The sequence below is a fragment of the Loxodonta africana genome, chromosome 4 (assembly GCF_030014295.1).
Source record: "Loxodonta africana isolate mLoxAfr1 chromosome 4, mLoxAfr1.hap2, whole genome shotgun sequence".
Lineage (NCBI taxonomy): Eukaryota > Metazoa > Chordata > Mammalia > Proboscidea > Elephantidae > Loxodonta > Loxodonta africana.
The window spans coordinates 72,954,685-72,977,409 of NC_087345.1; the positions used below are offsets into that span (position 1 = coordinate 72,954,685).

Genomic DNA, 22,725 nt, shown 5'->3' on the forward strand with positions numbered 1-22,725 from the left:
CTGATCAAGGCCACAATAGAGGGACTCTGAGAGGAGAAAAACATGGAACAAAACTTGAATTCTTAAAAAAGTCCAGACTGTCCCCAGACACCCTAACTCAGAACTGAAGCCACTCCTTAACAATTTAACACACGTGAAAAACGTGCTCCTTAGTTCAATCAAGAATACGCGCCAAATGGGCAACACCTGCCCAAAAGCAACGTTGAGAAGGCAGGAAGGGACCGGATACCTAGATGAATGACATGGGGAATCCGTGGTATAAATGAAAAGGGAGAGAGTGCTGACACACTGTGGGGATTGCAACCAATGTCACGTAACAACTTGTGTATAAATTTTTGAATGAGAAAGTAATTCACAAAAATAAAAAAACAAAAAAAGTAATTCACGCTATAAACTTTTTCCTAAAACATAATTTTAAAAAAGCCCAGACTTACTGGACCAGTTGAGACTAGAGGCTTCTCTGAGACTATCGCTCTGAGATACTCTTTAAACTTTGAGGCCAAACTACCCCCTGAGGTCACCTTTTATCGAAATAACAGATGGGCACAAAAAATAAAAGGATATTACCTGTGAGTACGGGGCTCCACTAAAAAACCATCTATGTGAGACCAAAAGGTCAACAATTGGTCTAATACAAAGATGAGAAGGCAAGGTGCACAGGGAGACAAGAGTACTGGAATACCCAGAACATAATTAGAGAAGGTTGACACACTGTGAAAAATGTAACTAATGTCACTGAACTACTGCGTAGAAATTGTGAAATGGGAACCTAATTTGCTGTGTAAACTTTCACCGAAACCACAACAAAAACTAAAACAACAACAGCCTTAGAAAGCTGTAGTAAACTATTATCTTTTACTAACGTAGAGTCTGTTTGAATATTAACTTATTTTAATGGTCTAATTGAAAGTACAGCTTTTTTTTTTTTCTTTTTTCCATGAAATGCTTTTGTTTTCTTCATATTGGGGTATTTAAATAGAATATGACTGGCTTTGACCAAAATAAAAAATGACTACAAAATTCCAAACCTTACTATATTCTCTCCTTCCTTCTCAGATTAAGTCATACGATCAGGAATAACAAAAATGGGTTAATTTAATTCCTGTGAGTCTGAATCTGATGACCTATGACACTTATGCCAAAGTGGGGTAATTTTCAGTGGCTTCGGGCCAAGCCTCTGCTACTTTGAATCACTCATGATGACTGACAGATTTGGTGGATTCAATATTGTCCTTCAGGATTTTCATCTTCAGAACATTCATGAAAGATGAATAAGGCCAAGGAAGATAGTGTCCTACTTCTCAGAAGTTTTTGGCCTACGTTTTGAGTGACATCTCTAGTTACCACCAAAACACCAACAGAGTCCAAAGTAAAAAAAAACCAATGCCGTTGGATTTTTTTTTCCCCCCCAAAGTAGCTATGAACTAAGACATGGGCAAAAAAAGGGAACACATACCAGTCAGCCTGGCTCTTAAATCTCTCAGTGTTTAGTTTCCACATCTCGGAAAGGTGGATTATACTACCTGCTCATTGGGAACTGTGAGGATATGCAAGACAATGTATGAAAAATACAAAGCACAGAGCCTGGTGCACAGTTAAACTCAGTAAGTGGCATCTTGGAGATGTCATTATCATTGGTGAAAAAACAAAATAAAATGTAATTTTGCATATGTTTATATAAACAAATGAAGGATAAAAACAAATTACTAATTTGAAAACAATCCATGAGAAAATGACAGTCTTCAAGATTACTCAAAACACACAGAGATAATTTAACATATTCAAATGCCACTATTTTACGGTGCTCCCCCTAAACTACTTACTGCTATTAACTTAAAATTGGCAAACGAGATTTTGTGATCAGATGCTTAAATAATCAGAGTGATTACTGCATGCTGGCTGTAACCTTTCTTGCAACTGTGACTGCTGATGTTAATTACATCTTTATGTGCCGCATATGCGCTGCACATTTTCTGGCTGTGATACTCTCTTAGCATGAGTACTGGAAAGAAGGCAGGAAAATCTCATGACTCTGGGAGTCAGGGCTGGAGCCCAGGGCAAAAAGCACATCACCACCCTTTGGTTTTTGAGAAAGAAGTAAGGGCTGATAATGAAACAAACCTACATGCACAAGGAGTCCAAATTCTGCCCTTCTAAAACAGTAGAGCAGAATTCAAGAGGGTAAAAGCAGAGCCTTGTCTTGTCCATGCTTGTATTATCTATATAGAAACGGAGGGTGGAATTGGACAACTCTTCTTGTTGAATGAATGAAGAAATCAACAAAGCCTCAAAGTTAAGACTCTCATGTGAAATGGCTGTGGTTGACCTGAGAGGCACTGAACATTGACCAACAAAAGCATTCACTTGGTTTTTCCCTGATTCACTACTAGTTGTTGAAATCTGAGACTAAAATTTTTATTCAGCTACAAGCAATGATGTTGGGAGGGCATTTCTCAGAGTCTGCTTACAAATGTGGTTTGGAACTTCATACTAAATTACTGTATATACAAATGAGTGTGACGATCTAGGTCTGTGTATCATACAGTTGTGCCACATAATTTCTTTGGAATGAGGACACACTTAGTATAATACCTAGTATAATCTTATTGTTGTTGTTGTTGTTAGTTGCCCAGGAGCTGATTCCAATACACGGCAACCTCATGGGTACACAGTAGAACTGTTCCACAGGGTTTTCAAGACTGTGACCTTTTGGAAGCAGATCACCAGGCCTATCTTCTGAGGTGCCTCTGGTTGGGTTTGAATTGCCAACTTTTTGGCTAGTAGTGAGCACTTGAGGATTTGTGCCACCCAGGGACTTCGAATCTTAATATTGTGTAGTTATTACAGGTATGTGGAATAAATTTTTATAATACATATAATAATAAAAATACTAAAAGTTACCTAGATCTTATGAAGTCCAGACACAGAACTGAACACTTTGAAAGTATGACTCCTGAATTCTCCAAACAACTATATGAAATAGGATACTCACTCTACTTTTAGATGTAGAAACTGAGGCTTAAGAGGTTTAGAAATACTCCCAAGTACACACAGCAACCAAAAGTGACAAAGCCAAGATTCATACCCAAAATATCTGAATTCTGAGCCTAAAAGCTGAATCACTATGTTATTCTGATCAGTAGGCTTCATTTATAGCCTCAAAGGCCTAAATCTGAAATAATCAACATTTGAATAACTGGCTCTTTAAAAAGTGTTACTTCTCCTATCTATCGAAAACTTTTTGTCAAGTTTAATAAGCAAAGGACTATCTCTGTAGTGGTTCTGATATAATTTAAAATTTAAATGTTGAAGCTGTTCCCTCTAACTACGCATAGCATTAGGTATGTATACAAGTGTCTTCTTGAGGACTGTATCTGTTCGCATATAAAAGCATTCTCCAAACTCCCATAGGAGACAGAACATTCTGGGTACAAGGACTCTCTGTCACTGATTAAACTGAGTTAAGAGGCTGTTGAAGAGGCTAAAACTGTCAAACACCCAGCATCTTTCTGGATCTCCATAAAGACATGGGGATATTTTTGAAAAGTGAGGCAATGTCAGAATCCTCTTCCCAGGAGGACATGCATTATGTTCACTGAGGACTTCATGGCAGTTTCTAAAGGTCACTTCAGACTAACCAGTGAGTTCTTTTAGTTCTGATAAAAAATAGGCTCCTGGAACTCTAACAATGAATAAAAGCTCTAGTCTTCTTTTCTAATCTAAAGGGATCAGAAGTTCTTTGGACACGGCAGATATGGATTCTGGTCTCCTGTTCTTTCAGATGGCCATTGTGCCTAATGGGCTGACCTGGTGCCTCAGCAAGCTCCAGCCTCTTCCCTTTGGCCTGTGCCTCTCTTGTTCCTTCTTTTTTTCAGTAAAAACATAGGTGGAAAGATGAGATGTGTAGTCTGCTGTGTTTACTTGAGGAAGGGAGCATTAGATACCTATAGTTATATAAGGATGGAGTCCCTGGGTGGCCAAACAATTAAGCGTTCAACTATTAACTGAAAGGTTGGCAGTTTGAAATCACTCAGAGGTGCCTTGAGAGACAGGTCTGGTGATCTGCTTCCCAGAGGTGACAGCCTTGAAAACCCTATGGAGCAGTTCTACTCTGCACACATGAGGTCATCACCAGTAGCAACTGACTTGATGACAACTAATAACAATTGCAATGGCAGACTCATGACGGCAACTAACAACAACAACTGTAAATGGTGGTTAACTTTCCAGCTGATCAGCTATGATTAGGAGTGAGAGACTGTTCAAGAAGCTTGGTGTATTCTCCCTTCTAAATGCCAAAGTAACCAGGAACCCTTTGTAGACAGGCAGTTTGAAAGAAGTGTAATTCTTTGAGTCTCAGAAAATCTGGTTAACAAGAAAACTGCTAGATAACAAAGAAGCAGGCAATTCTCTGTGTGTGTGTGTATGTTTATCATGTACTTCCTAGATCCCCCTTCAAGGGTCAGGAACTCATTTCTCCAACTGCTGGGAATACTGGCTGCTAGATGCTGAAAGCTCACAGCTGAGTCCCCCCTCTGGAACTGCCCTCAGGAATTCCCTTTGGGAATTTCCTCCACCAAAGGAAGCTGACCCCCAAAATTACATAGCCCCTCCCCAAAGGCAGCCCGAATCCAATGACTGGACTACAAAAGCCAAGGCCTCCTTGTGAGGCAATGCCAAAGGGCCATCCCAGCTGCAGCTCCTATAGCAGCAGCTTCTCCCTAGGCCCAGTCCTGCCTCCCTCACTCCCAGTGAGGTTCTGGAGAACACTCCCCAGTCAACTTCCTGCATGCAAATCTCTGCCTCAAAGCCTGTTTCCCTTAGAACCCAATTCAAGACACATAGAAATAATATTATCCCATTTATAGATAAGGAAAAGCAAAAGAAGAGAAGTAGAATCATCTCCCAGAGCACACAGCAGGTAAGAGGAAGAGCTGGGATTCAAATCCATTTGACTAGGGCCTCATGTTTCCATCAATGTTACCAAGCCCTTAACGTTGATTTACAAAATACAAATCCTTACACCTTAGCAAGACAAACCAATTCCTTTATTACATGACCACCCTTTCTTGCTTCATACCACCTCAATCGCTCCCGTACAACCCTTGGCCCAGTCACATCAAAGTTTCCTTTTCCTGAACACATTGTGCTTTCCAATACCCCTTTGCCTTTGCACAAACTGTTCTCTCTTCCCCACAATAGCTCACTGTATTGTCTGCTTGATGGACTCCTCCTTACTCTCCAAGTCTCGGTTCCCAGTTGTCTTAGTCACCTAGTGCTGCTATAACAAAATACCACAAGTGGATGGCTTTAACAAAAAGAAATTTATTTCCTCACAGTCTAGTAGGCTACATGGGGAAGGCTTTCTCTCTGTTGGTGCTGGAGGAAGGTCCTTGTTATCAGTTTTCCCTTGGTCTGGGAGCATCTCAGCACAGGAACCTCAGGTTTGAAGGACTCGTTCTGCTCCCGGCACTGCTTTCTTGGTGATATGAGGTTCCCAAACTCTGCTCGCTTCCTTTTCCTTTTATCTCTTGAGAGACAAATGGTGGTACAGGCCACACCCCAGGGAAACTCCCTTTACATTGGATCAGGGATGTGACCTGGGTACGGGTGGTGTTACAATCCATCCTAATTCTCTTCAACATAAAATTACAATCACAAAATGGAGGACAACCACACAATACTGGGAATCATGGCCTAACGGAATCAATACACGTTTTTGTGGTACACAATTCAATCTATGACACCACTGTTCCGTCTTCTGTGAAGAATCTCCTGACCCCCTAGGTTGGGTTGAGATGTGTAGGCTTCCAGCCCCTACAGCCAGCTGTGCATCCCTCTAGCATGGTAACTCTTAATTATCGTAATGAGTTCCTTGCAGGCAGGGACATGTCTTTCAACTCTGCTTCCCCAGGCAGGCATTTTAAAGATGTTTCGTTGAATGAATAACTAAGGTGCTGGTCCCTGAGGCCCTGTCTGAGTGGTTGACAGCATCCCCATGACTGGGATGTATCACACAGTGCCTTCCACATTTGGATAAACTGTGACCTCCTTGAGCACAAGGGTTTGTTTTTCTTTATCTATGTAGCGTTTCCCATACCTAACACTGTCTCTTACTCATAGGAGATGCTCCAAAAAGCAACCAACCAAATGAAACCCTGTTGAAGTGAATAAGGTACTGGCTGAAAAGGCTGACGTAAAAGAAAATCACTTCATTTTCGTGGCTCAGTCTATTTTTTAAAATCACTACTACGCAGGTTACATAGGCTATTTCCCTTCTTAATTAATATGCTTCTTAGATCCAATTAGAAAAAAAATTCTTTGTTCGAAACACTTTTTTCCTCTACTTAACAGAGCAAAAGACTTGGAGTTTGCTAAATTCCATTTCTAGGTCTGAAATCAAATCTAATGTAGTTACATCAAACACGACTAAGAAGTCTTCCAGCTGGAGTGCTTAACACTATGTCTTTGTTTTAAGGGGTCTCTTTGAAACATAAATATGTCATTCATATACAGGGTATTCCCGCCCACCCCACCCCCTCACTTTCAGGGACTAATAACTACTTACTGAACAGAGATACAGGTATTGGTATAAGCACCAAACACTATTAGCACAAATGCCAAGGAAGTGGGGGAACCTTGTCCTACAAACATAACAGAAATGAAAGCGGGTCTTATTGGGCAAGTAGCTGCATTTTCTACATAGGAAATGGCCCAATTTTCTTATTGTTCTCAGCAAAAATGTCCAAACAAAAAAAAAAATGCTGAGAGCTGGCTGATGAGAAGCCTTTAAACACTCAGTTCCTATTTTTTAATGGGTTTGGGTATCAGGGAACTCTTTCGTGTGTAAGGGACTGAATTTTCTGTGCCCTGCGGAATTTTTTTAATGTGGTTCTCTCAAAACCTCCGATGCTGGTCTTGTGGGAGTAAGAAAAAAGTACGATAAGATTTTCCTGAGAAAGCAGCACATGTGCCTATCTTGTTCACAAGGTGTATGAGCCCCAAATAGAGAATTCGAGGCTTTTCCTTTCCGGTCTGATTTTTCATCACTTCGGGCAGTTTTTTCCTAATAACAGAGAAGCAATTCACAGGTACAACTGATATCAAAATTTCGCTCACATGGTTCAGTAGACAGGTCACAGATGTAGTGATGTATAATTCTATAAGTATGCTTCCCCAGGTTTAATCTCTTTATTGTATCTTTAAAATATTCATTCATTTTTCAACTAGTGTTCGCCTAGAACTTAATTCTGCACCAGGCACTGTTCTCAGTCCTGGTTATAGGCAAAGCGGTTGGTTACAGGCAAGCACCATGGCGGCATTCACGGAGTTTACCTTTTTAAACATCCTGGTGGAATCCTCACTTATCTGCATAAACCGCATGATCACATTGTTCAGATAGATGTCACTCAAGGTTGCATGGTCTTTACTTTCTCTCCTCACTTGGTTCAGGAGTAAATACCAGCAGTTTACCGGAGACAAGAGGTTCTGGTCTTTCCTAAGAAGTGAAGAAAGATACAATTACCACTGTTTTAAAGATGCCTCAATCAGCTGAGTGAAGTAACCAAGGTAAACCAAGGAGCCATGATAGAAGGGCATTGTCTCCATTCTTTCTGAGTCTGTGCGTTTCTCAGACTGGGACACTCAACAGCCCACAAAGCCATTTTCTGGGCTGTGAAAGGCGCAGAGTCAACAATTCTCTGGAATTGGAAGGAAAAACTTGCACCAAAAACACAGGTCAAAACCCACACTCCCGACAAGGGCCATACATCGTGCTCAGGCAGGCCCTTGGCTTTAAACACCCCACTGGAAAAAGCAATTTGGGTTTTCCTAAAAATCTATTGACTGCTGTTTCACGGACAGACTGTGGTTTGTCGCTGTGCACAAAGCCTGCATTGAATGTTCCGTTTGTTGTTGGAAAAAAAAAAAAATGTACCTAGCTGCACTTTCCACGGGACATAAATTTGGGGGTTATTTGTTAATCCCCTCATACATAACCTCTAGCCTCCCAAAAAGTGTTCCCGGGAATCCAAACTTTATAGCACTGTCTTAAAGCCTGTGAATGGAAACAAAAGGTTTGCAGGCCTACGATTTGTCACGTGTCCTGTTTAAACCCATTAAACTATTTCAGATCTGTAAATGCCCCTTGTTTTACTCTGGAGAATAAAGTTAAAAGTGAATATGAACCACAAAAGACTTTTTAAAAAACTACAAACAAAACCAGTGAGCAATTGGGAGGCTTCTGCTTAAAAAAAAAAAAAAATTCAAAGCACAAAGTACTGTGTGTGTGTGTGTGTGTGTTGCTGTTGTTTTTTACTTTAAAAACCTTTGCTTTTTTACTTTAAAAATGAACAATAGGTGTATGATTCCAATTACAGGAAATATCTAGAACAGGCACACAGAGACAGAAATTAGATTAGTGGTGGTGGGGGCTTATAGCTTAATGGACACTGAGTTTCTGTTTGGGGTGATGAAGGTTGTCATCAAAGTTGCACAACATCGTGAATGTAATTAATGCCACTGAGTTGTAACCAGTTCAACCAGTTGTAAAAGTGGTTAAAATAATGTATTTTATATGATATATATTTTTTGCCACAGTAAAAATTTTAAATAAAATAGCAAAACGACACAGAATATTTACCTTAACTCAGGGAGACAAATCCATTTAATCAGACAAGTTATCCTCCTACTATTCACGGTCATTTACAACCCCTGAACACTAACAAAGTTAGGAAAAGCAACTAAGTCAGGTCTTTCCGCCATTAAGTCTCTCGGATTCAGGATTTAAGGCTGCATCAAATCAAAACCCTCTCTAGAAGAAAAAGGAAGCAGAAGATGAAGTAGGAATGAGTGTGAAGGAAGAAGCCCTCCATGTAGGGTCCTAGCACCTGCACCTGCAAGAGGAGCATTCCATTCTCTCCTTGTGAATGCTATGAATCAGACCCACTAGCTAGGGAATCCCCCTTTCCCTCAAAGCCATCAAGCAAGGGGCAGTGGTTCTGTGGCAACTAATACAGGGCCTTTCAACTGACATTCTCTATCCACCCAGCTTAAGAGGTAAACGTTACCTTCTTATGTTAACTTCCACATGTATTCTTTGTGCTAAAATAGCCCATACATTCTCTGAGAACATTTCTTTGCATTCTCAGTGCCCTGTCCATAGTAAGCACTCAAATAAATCAAATTTCAGTCATTGAATAAACACTTAATATTACTGACTTCATGATAATTTCAATAATAGTAGTTGCAGCAATCATGTACTAAAGGAGTTCCTGGGTGTGCAACCAAGTACTCGGCTGCTAACCAAAAGGTTGGAAGTTCAAATCCACTCAGAGGCCCTTTGGAAGAAAGTCCTGGTGATTTTACTTCTGAAAAAATCAGTTATTGAAACCCAGCTCTCCTCTGACACACGTGAGGTCACCATGAGTCCAAGCAGACGCGATGGCAACTGGTTTTGTTTTTATTATGTACTCAGTACCTACCGGGAGAAGTAGCACAGAGGTTAAGAGCACAGACTGTAGAGCTAGACCATCCAGGTTCAAATCCGAGTCCATCGCTTACTAGCAATGTAATCTTGGGCAAATTATTTTCACCTCTCTATGTTCGGTTACTTCATCGGTACAACGGGTAAAATAACAATATCTATCTCATAGGATGGTTATAAGGATTATTTGAGTTAATATACATTTTAAAATGCTGACAACACTGTCTTGGGCACGTAATAATTGCTGTGTGAAGTTAGCTATTTTTATCCAAGAGCTATTCTAGAGACTTTATAGACATTGTCTACTAAATCCTCACAATTACTATTTCAGGCAGAAATTTTTTTTATATCCACTTTATCAATGAGAAAAGTGAAGTTTAGCAAAATACAGTAATTTGCTAAAGACCAAAGCTAGTGTCTGAGACAGTCTTTGAGTCAAGACAGGTCAATCCAAACCTTGGTTTTTCCATTGTGCAGTGCCAACTTTTATGCCAAGGACTATTCTACACAATGAGCACACCAAAACTGAATAAGAGAGCTTACGTGATTGATGATATTACAATCCTTATGATAGACTATTTGCTTGATGAAGAGAAAAACTACTGAGCACATACCCTGTGCCAGGTGTCAGTCATATCAAGGGCTTTTTTACACTTCTCATTTAATAGTCATAAAATACCATTTTATCAGTTGGGAAACCAAGGCTCAGAGAGGTTAAATAATTTGACCAAAGTCACACAGTGGGGCTAGGATTCAAACCCAAGTCTGTCTGACTCTTTAAAAAAGCCTGTCTCTGAGCTTTTCCTAATCCTGGTTTGTCCTTTCTCCAGGCTTAGTCAACTTATCTTTCGTTCCATATTCCATAATAAAGTTACTGAAATCAAAGAAAATTCCAGGAAAGCTACCAAACAAACCAGCAGAAACAAAAAGTGGCATCAGATACACAAAGAGGACAGTCTAAGTTGCCTGGGCTCATGCAAGTTTTCACTTACAACCGATGACCAAGCACAGAACACATACGAAGGAACTCAAAAATATTTATTGAATGGATGACTGTCTTCTTATTTGGAATCATTTTAGAAAAGGGACAGTTAATATAAATGTGACTATAGTACTGGCTCCAGTCTCCTCTTTTCAGCCCCAGATTCTGTCAAGTTCATTTGACATTTGCTCACCCTGGGAATCATCACCAAGATTTATTTCTATGCTGGAACAACACTAGAGGTTAAAGTCATCTGGTGGGGGAGGGAGGTTATTCCCTATCCCAGGCTGAGAATGGCTTCTTCCAGATAGTTCTGCCTTTGCTTCTGTGGAAGTTATCTCAGGAATAGTTCCCGCTTTCCCTTCTATGTAGGATCCTAGGCCACAGAGGAACTACAATGGAACTACAAAGCCACTGGTGGAGGTAAGGGCTTGCTTCTCTGCAGCCCCCTCCAACCTAGAGCCCAGGCTAGACAGACAGGCCTCCTTTTCTCTCCATATGCAGGTGGATAGATGGTTTTCTGTTTACCCTTTCACTAAGACAGTAGCTCTTCCTGTTCTGGTTTTAGGCTGGGCCGCAACACAATGGGGGAAAACTGCCAGTGCCAACCCTGTACTTTGCACAGGCCTCCTCTTTGCCCTCTTTTGGGTCTAAAGGTTGGATACAACTGTCACTTAGGTTTTCAGTTCCCTCTTTCTTTTGTGGCCCCTGAAAATTTCCCTTACTTTCCGGCAAGTTCAATTATACCTTTAAAGGGATGTCTGTCATATTTTAACCAGCATTTCTGGGAGTTCTGTGGCAGAAGTATTTTTCAGATTATCTAGTCCACTGTATTTCCAGAAATGAAGGCCTGCACTGCCTTTAAAAAAATGGTAGTAAAATACAACCTAACATAAAATTTACCGTTTTAACCATTTTATGGTGTACAATTCAGGGTCATGTACTGCCTTTTTAATATCCCCTAGATGGGTCTATTTCTCTCTACATCCAATGTTGCTAGTTCATGCCATCACCCTCACCTGGATTTCTGTGAGAGCCTCCTACATGCTCACCCTCCTTCCACTCCACCTTCCTACAGTCCGTGAGTCTACTGATGTTCTCATTGCTGTTGCTAGCTGCTGTTGAGTCAGCTCCAACTCATGGTGACCCCATGTACAACAGAAGAAGACAATGCCTAGTACGGCACCATCTTCACAATGGCTGGTACTCGGGCCCATTGCTGCAGCCGCTGTGTATTTAGAGTGTCTTCCAACCTAGGAGATCCTATGTAGAATCCTAGGCCACAGAGGGACTACCATAGAACTACAAAGCCACTGGTTAAGGTAAGGGCTTGCTTCTCTGCAGCCCCCTCCAACCTAGAGCCCAGGCTAAACAGACAGTCCTCATCTTCCAGCACTGGACAATGTTCTGTGGTGATCTAAAGGATTTTCACTGACTAATCTTCAGAAGTATATTGCCAGGCCTTACTTCCCAGTCTGTTTTAGTAGCTCTTTTAAATTTGCCCTTCAGATATCAACTTCCAGTTTTCTCTAATCAAGAATTTTACAAACACCTTTTCTTCTTGTATATAAAGTTATTTATCTATATGAAAAATAAAAATGTCAAGAGAATATAACTAGACGAAAATATGATCAACTGGTGCCCATAAATGATAAATATAGAGGCTTCCTTTTATTCGTGGGGATACACCAATCAATAATTTATCAGACAAAAAGAGAAAAATATAAAACCACTAAGGGTGGTGAAAGGTAGGCTATCACCTTGGAAAGGTGAATTTCAGTCATGTCTCCCTTACTTGTACTGTTGATGATCCTTAGTGCTTCTTGTTTTTGCCATGAACCTTTCTGCTAGCTTTTCTAGGTTCCGAGAATATTCCGTCTCAATTTCAGCTTTTTTCCGGAAGAAATCTTGTAGGTCCTGGAGAAGCTGAACTCGCATCTCTGTTTGCTGTTCCAGGCATTTTTGTTGCTCAACCAATTGAGCTCGAATTTCTAAGGACAGAAGAGAACCCATTTTAGTGATTTCACAAAAATTACCAAGGTGTGCTGGTATGCGCAAGATGAAAGTAATTAATCCTAGTATATTTAGGTCTGTATTAAGACTTTTATGAGATTGCTGTGTCCAGGTTGGGTTTTTGAGTATCTGCTGACCCTTTATAAGAATGAAACATGCCTCAGGAAAGAATGTAATAAATTAGAATAGAAATACGGGTTATGTTTGCAATGCCACAAACATGCATGGAGTCATGAGGGAAAAAATTAAAGCCTTCCAGATAATGCTTTGTAACATGTGACATCTCTGGGTGGCTGAGTACACTGTAATTCTTTTCAAGAGCATTTTACCTTAACTATCTCTTTTGAGTTTCAATGGCACAGAAATCAGACTTCTGAACCACAACACATTCTGCAAGTTGGCATATACAGAGACTGACATCTGGTAATTTTTAGTTAGCACATAAATTTCTAGTTTGTAAAACACACAGCTTTGGGTTTTATAGGGATGCCGCACCTTAAAATAACTTCTTTCTATTTCCAAATAATCCATTCATGACAGAGCAATCCCCAGATTCCACTGCATTTTTCTGTTCATAACATCAAGGCCTCTTCACTTAGTCTTCACTTTTAACACTTTGTTCAAACTAACAGCCTTATCAACACATATAATACCAAATGAATCCTTTGGCAACCTTTAATACACTGGGATACTGAAGGTTAGTCATTTAGTGATTTACCAAAAGAAAAGATGTGTCATGCAACAATATTTGTAAATGACTGTAACAATGAAACATGTGTTTTGGAAAACGAGATACAGTAACTAATAACTACCAACTTGTTTTTGTTCTAAGATCCAGGGCTAACCTCCAAAGACAAGACTATTCATACTGGAAAACTTCTTTATTGCATCTTTCCCAATGTCTGTACATATTCCCTGAAAATGAGGTCTGAATCTAATTCAGTGGAGTTAGGAGAAATCAAAACCCAAATAAAACCTTTCAGTATCTCCCCATTATTCCTCTTCAGCAGAGAAGGACTGAGCTGACCATATATATGCATAAACTTGGGCATGTTTAATCAAGCTCATTAGTAACAGAGTGGTTAGTTCTAACTATCGAGTCAGGGCATTTTCCTGCTTTGATAGCAAATAATAATCCAAGACATTATTCTACATTATTGAGGTAAGTACTAACATTATCCCCATTTGACAAAGAAGAAACTACTAAGGTTTAAGGAGATTAAATACTTTAAGGACTCCAGCTAGTAAGCAGTACAGCCTGTGTCCCTAACCCAGGTCTGTCAGTCTGACCAATCAAATGCTTCTTGCCTTTCCACTCATCCAACCTTTTTTGAACAACTGTGGTGGAGCCCTGGGGGTGCAGTGGTTAAGAGCTTGGCTGCTAACCAAAAGGTCAGCAGTTCAAATCCACCAGATGCTCCTTGGAAACCCCATGGGACAGTTCCCTACAGGGTCTCGATGAGTCAGAATCGACTCGATGGCAACGGGTTTCGGTTTTTGGTGTCAATGAGGGCAGTGGTGGTTTGGTGGTAGAAGTCTCCCTTTCCGTGTGGGAGACTCAGGTTCGATTCCTGGCCTGTGCACCACATATGCAGCCACCACCAGTCATCAGTGGAGGCTGGAGTGTTGCTATGATATTGAACAGGTTTCAGGGGAGCATCCAGGCTAAAACTGACTAGGAAGAAAGATTTGGTGTTCTACTTTCAAAAATTAGCAAATAAAACACCTGTGAATCACAACAGTCTGATCCAGAACTAATCATGGGGCTGGTGCAGGACTGGGCAGCATTTCATTCTGTGGTGCATGGGGTCACCATGAGTCAGGGGCTGACTCCGTGGCAGCTAATAATGTGTCAGGCCTATTTCTGGCAAAGACGACACAATAACTAATGAAACAAGGTCTGTGACCTCAATAAGGTCATGCTTCAGGCAACTGTTTCTGGGGAGCCACTGAGGGAAGATAGGGAAGCACTTCTCCAGTGTCTTCTCTTGGTTTCTCCACCTCTAGATTGGGGGATACTATTTTTAATCCCATGTAAGTGTGGTTAAGTGTCAGAGTGAACACATTATTACAGGCTTTTAACTACCATGAACAGCATCTGGTTTTCAGTCAAAGTCTTTTTCAATATTATAATCAGCATGTCTGCCAAACTCTTTCCCCCACAAATACAAAGCTATATTTGTTTCATAAAGAAAAAAATCAAGGGTGGGGGTATTTCTCATTCAGGAATCCCAGTAAGTCTTTTAAGATGAAGCAGTTCTAGCACATCTTTCTATGCTAAGAGAAAATAAATCGTCTTAGACTGTCAACTAGTTTTCTCTTTTACAGAGAAAGTGCTCAATGAGAAAGGAAAGCGGCTGAGAGCACACATCAGGATTTTCACCTACAAATCTCATCAGAGCTAAACAAAAATTATATGGGCTTCTTTCTTGGATCTCATTCTTACATGTTCTCTTGTTTGCTTCAACCAGGGCTTAAAATCAAGAACTAGGGAGTTCTGAGAAGGAGGGCTGTATTTAAATAATTAATACCTCACACTCGTTTTGTGAGGAATAATTATTACTTCATGTTACCTGTAATTTTCCAATAGAAATCGGTGAGTTGCAGCATTTGTAAGAATAGTGAAAATGTGGAGGGACAGAATCTAGAGCATCAAAATGAGGTAACAAAATATGCTCCAAAAAATGGTTGAATATCAGTACAACTAGCTCTTTAATTAGAAGATGTTTAGAACAAATGAAAAAAAGATCACAAGGAAAAAAAAAATCAATGGAAAAGTACTATGATAAGATTATTTCATTAGGAAGGGAAAACATGGATTCTGTGACAGTTAATTTTATGTGTTAATTTGGCTAGGGTATGGTTTCCAGTGGTTTGGCCAAACACTAGTCTAGTTGCTTTCATGGAGTAGTTATATATGATTAAATCAGTTGGCCTTGGTAGAGCAGATTAGCTTCCATAATGTGATATAATATTATCACCTTCCAAAATGCAATCTAATGTAATACAATCAACCAATAAAGGTCATACCAGAGTACAGGGTGGATCCTAAACCTAACCACTTCTGATTTATAAAAAGATCAGCACAGACACAGATACACACACATGCAGAGGGGTAGACAGATGCCATGTGAGGATCGTCTACAAGCCAAGGGACAAAGGAGGCTACCAACAAGAATCACATGACCAAGACCCTGATTTGGACTTTTAGCCTCCAGAGCTGAGAGAAAATAAATGTCTGTTGTTTAAAGCTACGCAGTTGTGGTATTTGTGTCACAGCAGCACTAGAAAGCTACGACAGATTCCTTACACCACATCAGAGTCACAAGGAAGCACAACGCATTGTCACCTCCCCCCACACCCGGCACAAGTATATTAGTATAACCTCTCTAGGTTTGAGTTAACCTTATATGGCACTGATGAATTTAGAAGACTTGAAAATAAATGGATAAATGAATAAAATAAATGCTCAGTAATATAAATTTTAGCCTGCTGCTCAGAACAGAGCCCAGAGACCAGTGGTGCACTGGGCCTCACACGGTGTGAATCCTGGGGCCACAGGTGGCTGCAGCCTATAGTGCCGCTGTCATCACTGGTACCACAGAATCATTAGGGCCAGGATGGGGAAAGTATCCCATTAAGGGAAGATGTGCAGAAAAAACTGTGAACCTTATTTCTGTAGAAAGAACTGCAGTTTCCCTCAAATTCTTTAAGGACAATGTTCTGAGGGCCTTTTTATTAACTTTCTTGGGTTAATAGTGACCTGGATCTTTTTTTTTTTTTTCAAACTCTAGGTTCTTTTTAGTTTAGGGGAACATGGAATTATTTTGTTGACCTCTTATTTTGAGTTGGCAGAAACCTAGGCACTGGATATACAGAGATTTATAAAACACAGTTCCTTCTAATAAACCCCCACTGCTGTCGAGTAGATTCTGACTCATAGCGACCCTACACGACAGAGCAGAACTGCCCCATAGAGTTTCCAAGGAGCACCTGGAGGATTCGAACTGCTGACCTCTTGGTTAGCAGCCAAAGCACTTAACCACTATACTACCAGGGTTTCCTCTAGTTCCTTCTAATAGGGAAAGAAAATCCTAAATTGATCATTTCAATACACTGTGTACCTGTGCCAGGGTGCTATCGGAAGTGGTGAGGGAATGGAACCAGGCTGTAGGAAAGCTTGGAAGATGTAATGTCCCAAAGGATAAAATGGCTACAAAATATACAGTTGTAATTACCAATGAAGTTTAAAAAAACCCACAGAATGGGAGAATATTCATAAATAATATATCTACTAAGGGACTTGTATCTAGAACATACAAAAAACTTTTACAACTTAATACTAAAAAGACAAATAATCAAATTTTAAAATGGGCAAAGGGTCTGACCATACCTTTCTCCAAAAAAGATATACAAATAACCAATTACGAAATGGAAATATGCTCCACATCACTAGCCACTGGGGAAATGCAAATCAGAATCACGATGACACCAACCCATCCACTAGGATGGATGGCTGCAATCACAAAGACCACAATACAGCTCAACAATAAAAAGGCAAAGAACCCAATTGTTATGGATTGAATTGTGTCCACCCAAAAAACTGTGTCAACTGGGCTAGTACATGATGACCAGTATTGTGTGACTGTCCACCGTTTTGTCATCTGATGTGATTTTCCTATGTGCTGTAAATCCTACCTCAATGATATTAATGAGGCAGGATTAGTGGCAGTTATGTTAATACGGTAGGACTCAATCTACAAGATTAGGTTGTGTCTTAAATCAATCTCTCTTGAGATATAAAAGAGAGAAGCAAGCAGAAAGATACAGGGACCTCATATCTACCACCAAGAAACAAAAGCCAGGAGACTAGTACGTCTTTTGGATGCGGGGTTCCTGCACTGAGAGGCTCCATGACCAGGGAAGACTGGCGATAAGGACCTTCCCCCACAGCCAAGAGAGAAAGCCTTCCCCTTGAACTGGCACCCTGAATTTGGACTTTTAGCCTCCTAAACTGTTAGAGAATAAATTTGTTTGCTAAAGCCATCCACTTATGTTATTTCTGTTATAGCAGCCCTATAACTAAGACACCAATAAAAAAAAATGGGCAAAGGTCTTGTACAGACATGTTACTAAAGAAGATATATAAATGATCAATAAGCACACAAAAAAAGACGCTCAAAATCATTAGTCGTTGTTGTTGTGTGCTGTCAAGTCAATTTGGACCCACAGCAACGCTATAGGACAGAGTAGAACTGCCCCATAGGGTCTCCAAGGCTGTGATCTTTACAGAAGCAGATTGTCACATCTCTCTCCAGTGCCGCGGCTACTGGGTTCGAAATGCTGACCTTTCAGCTACCAGCTAAGTGCTTAACCACGGAGCAACCAGGGCTCCTTCCTTAGACATTAGAGAAATGCAAATTCAAACCACAATGAGAGAGCTCTTTACCCCCACTAGGATGACTATTATCAGAAAAACGGAAAACAACAAGTTCTGGTGAAGATGTGGAGAAACTGGAACCTTCATCCATTTAAAAACCCTCATCCATTGCTGATGGTTATTGTAAATGGTGCAGACAGTGTGGAAAGCAATTTGGAGGTTCCCTCAAAAACTTAAACACATAATTACCATGTTATTGTTGTGAGGTGCCGCTGACTCCTACTCCTAAGTATATACCCCAAAGACTTAAAAGCAGGGACAGAAACTGATACTTGTATGCCAGTGTTCATTGCAGCATTACTCACAACAACCGAAAGATGGAAACAACTCATGTGTCCATCAGCAGATGAAACGATAAACAAAAGGTAGTACATCCATACAATGGAATGTTATTCAGCCATAAAGAGAACTGATGTTCTGATCCATGCTACAACATGGATGAACGTTGAAGGGAGGGAGAGTTGGAGAGTTATTGCTTTGGGAGTACTGAGTACCTGTTAAGGGTGATGAAAAATTTTAGAAACGGGTAGTGGTGATGGTTGCACAAGACGGTGAACATAATCAATGTCACTGAATTGTTTGCATAAAAAATGGTTGAAGTGGCAACTGTTTTGTTATATTTTATCACAAAAAAAAAAAAGACAAATAGTAAAGTGTTGGTGAGGATGTAGAGAAATTGGAAACCCCATATACTGCTGTGGGAATGTTCAATTTTATAATCGCTTTGGAAAATAGTCTGGAAGCTCCTCAAAGCGTTAAGCATAGAGTTAGCATATAATCCAGCAATTCCACTCCTAGGTATATACCCAAAAGAAATTAAACATATGTTCACACACAATTTTGTACATGAATATTTACAGGAGCATTATTCTTAATAGACAAAAGATGAAAACAACCCAAATGTCCATCAACTGATGAATGGATAAACAAAATGTGTTATATCCATGCAATGGATTATTACTTGGCAATAAGAAGAAATGTTATACACACACACACATACCCACACACACTACAACATGGATGACCCTTGAAACATTATGTTAAGTGAAAGAGTCCAGTTCACAAAAGACCTCGTACTGTGTGATTCCATTTATATGAAATGTCCAGATTAGGAAATGTATAGAGATAGGAAGTAAACTATTGGGTGCCTAGGGCTGGTGGCAGGAAATGGGGACTATCTGCTAATGGTGGAGTGTTTCTTTTGGAGTGATGAAAATGTTTTAAAATGGACTGTGGTGATAATTACACAACTCTGTGACTATACCATTGCACTGTACAGTTTAAATGGGTGAGCTGTATGGTTTGTGAATTATACCTCAATATGGGTGGTGGGTGGTTCTACTATGTCCTATAGGGTCGCTATGAGTCGGAATCGACTCAATGGCACTGGGGTTTTTGGGTTGGGATGGGTGGCGGGTAAAGCTATTATATAAGAAAAGATTTAAAGCTGTTTCACAATTTCATGAAGTTTCAGTTGTTTAGTAATTTCTGATAATGGTAATAACAACGAAATAATTTGTCACATTATGACTAACTTCCATGCGTAATATTTTTTGGTAGTTTATCAAATTAGATAACATACGGGCAAGCACTTTCAAATGCCTGCATAAACTGACTCTTGCTTCAGTATTTTTACTTCATCATGAGTTTATCTATAAACCAGAATAGTAAATGTACTCCTGGCTAGCACCATTTGCATATTAATTGTTACAGTTTCTAATGGTAAAGATTTACCTAATAGAAAATTAGGAGGGGCTTATCATGGCAACTCCCACACAGCCACATAAAACAGCACAACTTCTAGGCAGAAAAATGCAATGTGTAAGGAGCACTAAGTAGTCATTACTTAAATCTCAGGGCGGAACCTACTAAATAAGTATAATGGCTGTTTTAAAGCAGGTTAAAATTCGTTGGGTTTGTTTTAATGATTATTATTTCATTTCTTTCTACCAGAGTATCATCACAGAAAGAACAAACATTAATAATCCAATAAAAACAATACACAAAAAGAGTGTGTTTTCAAATGACTGCTATTAATTTGTAACAACAAAAAAATGAAATGATTCCTCTAAACTATAAAAATCTGCTGACTAATACGTACCAATAAATGTAACTGCCTAGAAAAGGAGGAAACAGAGGCATTTCTTGCTACTGCTGTTATAAAGGGAAGTCTTAAGTCTTAAAATAAATTTATGTGAGACCACAGACTGGCACACATTTCATGGAAGTACTGAGTCAAGACTGGGTTGTTTCTCTGTTACCGAATGTCTAGAATTAGGGCCTGAAATTGATATACTGGGTGTGAGACTCATGATCATCTAGCAAATAATACATTTCTAAAGCATCACAAATCATCTCAATTATTTTATATTCTCGTTTGGTCATACTTTCCTTATGATGTCAAAAGAGTGCACGTTCTGTCAGGATTTATCCATTCTTGTACTCAAAGGATAGAAGGAATTTTCTCAAATGACAAAATGCAGGTAAGAATATCTCTAATGGAATAATTAATTACCCAAGGAGACTCTAACTGGTTCCGCCCACCCATTTCTCACATGTTCATTGCTTATGTGAATATTTGTACAACCTGGCAGCTGCTGATGAACTAAACACCAGGCAAGTCCTTTTGTGAAATATACTTTTTAGATTAGAAATTTGAGACTAAAAAAAAAAAAATTACAAATGTGTGCTTTGATTTTGTTAGTGAATTGACTGAATAAGCAAATGTCATTCCTATACTTTACTGGAAATCTGAACCCCAGATTCATGCTTGTCTTAAAGTCTGCACAGAAGTTAGCGTGATATCAGGATGAACCCCGGTTGGAGTTACAGCATCACCTATTATGTGGGGAAAGTCGCTTAGCCTTGCAAAGCTTCACCTCTGTAAAATGATAATTTCCATTTCACAAGCTTGTGGTGAGATTAAATGAGGTGATAGAAATGAAAAAGTAAGCTGTAACCTATAAAGCACTGTGATGCAGATGGAGATGTTTATATTACTCGTACCAGGAGGCTTTCATTGGAAACATATTTGTTGAGTATTTCCTTGTGCCAGAGTCCTTACTAAAAAAAACAAACCCAAACCCGTTGCCATCCAGGAGATTCTGGTTCATAGTGACCCTACAGGACAGAGCAGAACTTCCCCACAGGGTTTCCAAGCATCAGCTGGTGAACTCGAAATGCCAACTTTTTGGTTAGCAGCTGAGCTCTCAACCACTGTACCACCAGGGCTCCTAGAGTCCTTACCAGTGGCTGTGAATAACAGACTGAAACTCAGGAGCCCATCATAAGTGAAGATCAAGCAATGCAAACAGATAATTGAAAGCTAATGACCTGCCACGTCTTCAGGTAGGAAGGTCAAGGAGCAATGGGAGATGTGGGAGGAAGGATCCCTGGTTGTACAGTGTTGCAGGCACTAAGGAGGTGATGGTTAGACTGACTTACCAGAAGTTTGCTGGCAGACACAAGGAAGAAGGGCACTCTAGGCTGAAGCAACAGCACGTGCATTTGCACAGGGTGGGAAGGAACGTGGAGTGCGCTAACAAGTGCTGAAGTCTGCATGGATGGGGGTGCGATTGCGGGCTAGGTCAGGAAGGACCTCAAGTGTCAGGCAAAAGACTAAAGATTTTATCATATATGCCAAGGTTTCCCAAACTTGCTTGATAATAACAAGTATCTGAGGTGCTAATAAAAATACCTATGTCCAGACTCCTTGGCAGGAATATTTTGATGTTGTTGGTCTGGTGGGACCTGGAATGAAGTACTTTTATTAAGTACTCATCAATCTTTGTTACCAAGGAACTTTGGGAAACACCAACGCGGAGCAATTGAACAATTCTGAATAAGGAAGATTGCTGTGGGTTGAATTCTGTCTCCCCCGAAATATGTGTGAGAATCCTAACTCCTGTACCTGTGGATGTAATCCCATCGGGGAATAGGGTTTTCTTTGCTATATTAATGAGGTCATATCACTGTAGGATATGTCTTAGACCTAATCACTTTTGAGATATGAAAAAAGAGCAGATTAGGCACAGAGACAAGCAAGCAGGAATGGGGAAAAGACAGATGCCAGATGGAGATCTCTAAGGAACTCAGAATTTTAGAGAAGCTGAGACAAGGATCTTCCCCCACAGCAGACAAACAGAGCCCTCCCCTAGACCCAGGGCTCTGAATTCAGACTTCTAGCCTCCTAAACTCTGAGATAATAAATTTCTGTTCATTAAAACCATCCACTTGTGGTATTTCTGTTACAGCAGCACTAGAGAACTAAGACAAAGATATAATCAGCTTTGTATTCTAGAAAATAATGCAAATAAACAAGTAAAACGCTAATTATACTACACCTCCTAGAATAGATTTTCCTTTGTCAATTGTATGGTTCCTCATTTTAATTATGAATTGCTGAGCCAAACAAGCAAGAAAGCAAATTCTCAAAAGAATGAACATTATCCACGTTTTCCCCTACATAAGTCTCCTATTGTTTTAATAATTTACGCACTACTCGTTTCCGTCTTCTAGGTTGAACTAATAATTATTTCCATTGTATCTGCTTATCAGGGAGTAGAAGCTAGTTTTCAACTGCAATGTAGGGAAATCTTTAGGGCTGTTAGGTTTAGGCCACAATACATTGGTCACTAGCCACATGGAGCACTTGAAAGATGGCTAGTCCAAATTGAGATGCTCAATAAGTGTAAAATACACACAGAATTTCAAGATCTTACTACAGACAGATAAAAAAGAAATAAAACATCTCAATATTTTTCATACTGATTACATGTTTAAATTACGGAATTTTGGATATACGGG

The 22,725-nt window shown here is 39.8% G+C and overlaps 1 protein-coding gene across 2 annotated transcripts in view; it reads right to left on the reverse strand.

Moving 5' to 3' along the window:
- The window catches only part of SRGAP1 (SLIT-ROBO Rho GTPase activating protein 1), a 334,899-nt gene that overhangs the window by 163,876 nt on the left and 148,298 nt on the right, over positions 1-22,725 (reverse strand). For both annotated transcript variants that reach the window (XM_010598491.3, XM_003405175.4), the window contains exons 2-3: positions 12,262-12,457; positions 7,336-7,498 (exon numbers count right to left, since the gene is read on the reverse strand). In XM_010598491.3, the coding sequence (XP_010596793.1) occupies positions 7,336-7,498; positions 12,262-12,457 (359 nt within the window). The remainder of the gene's footprint in view (positions 1-7,335; positions 7,499-12,261; positions 12,458-22,725) is intronic.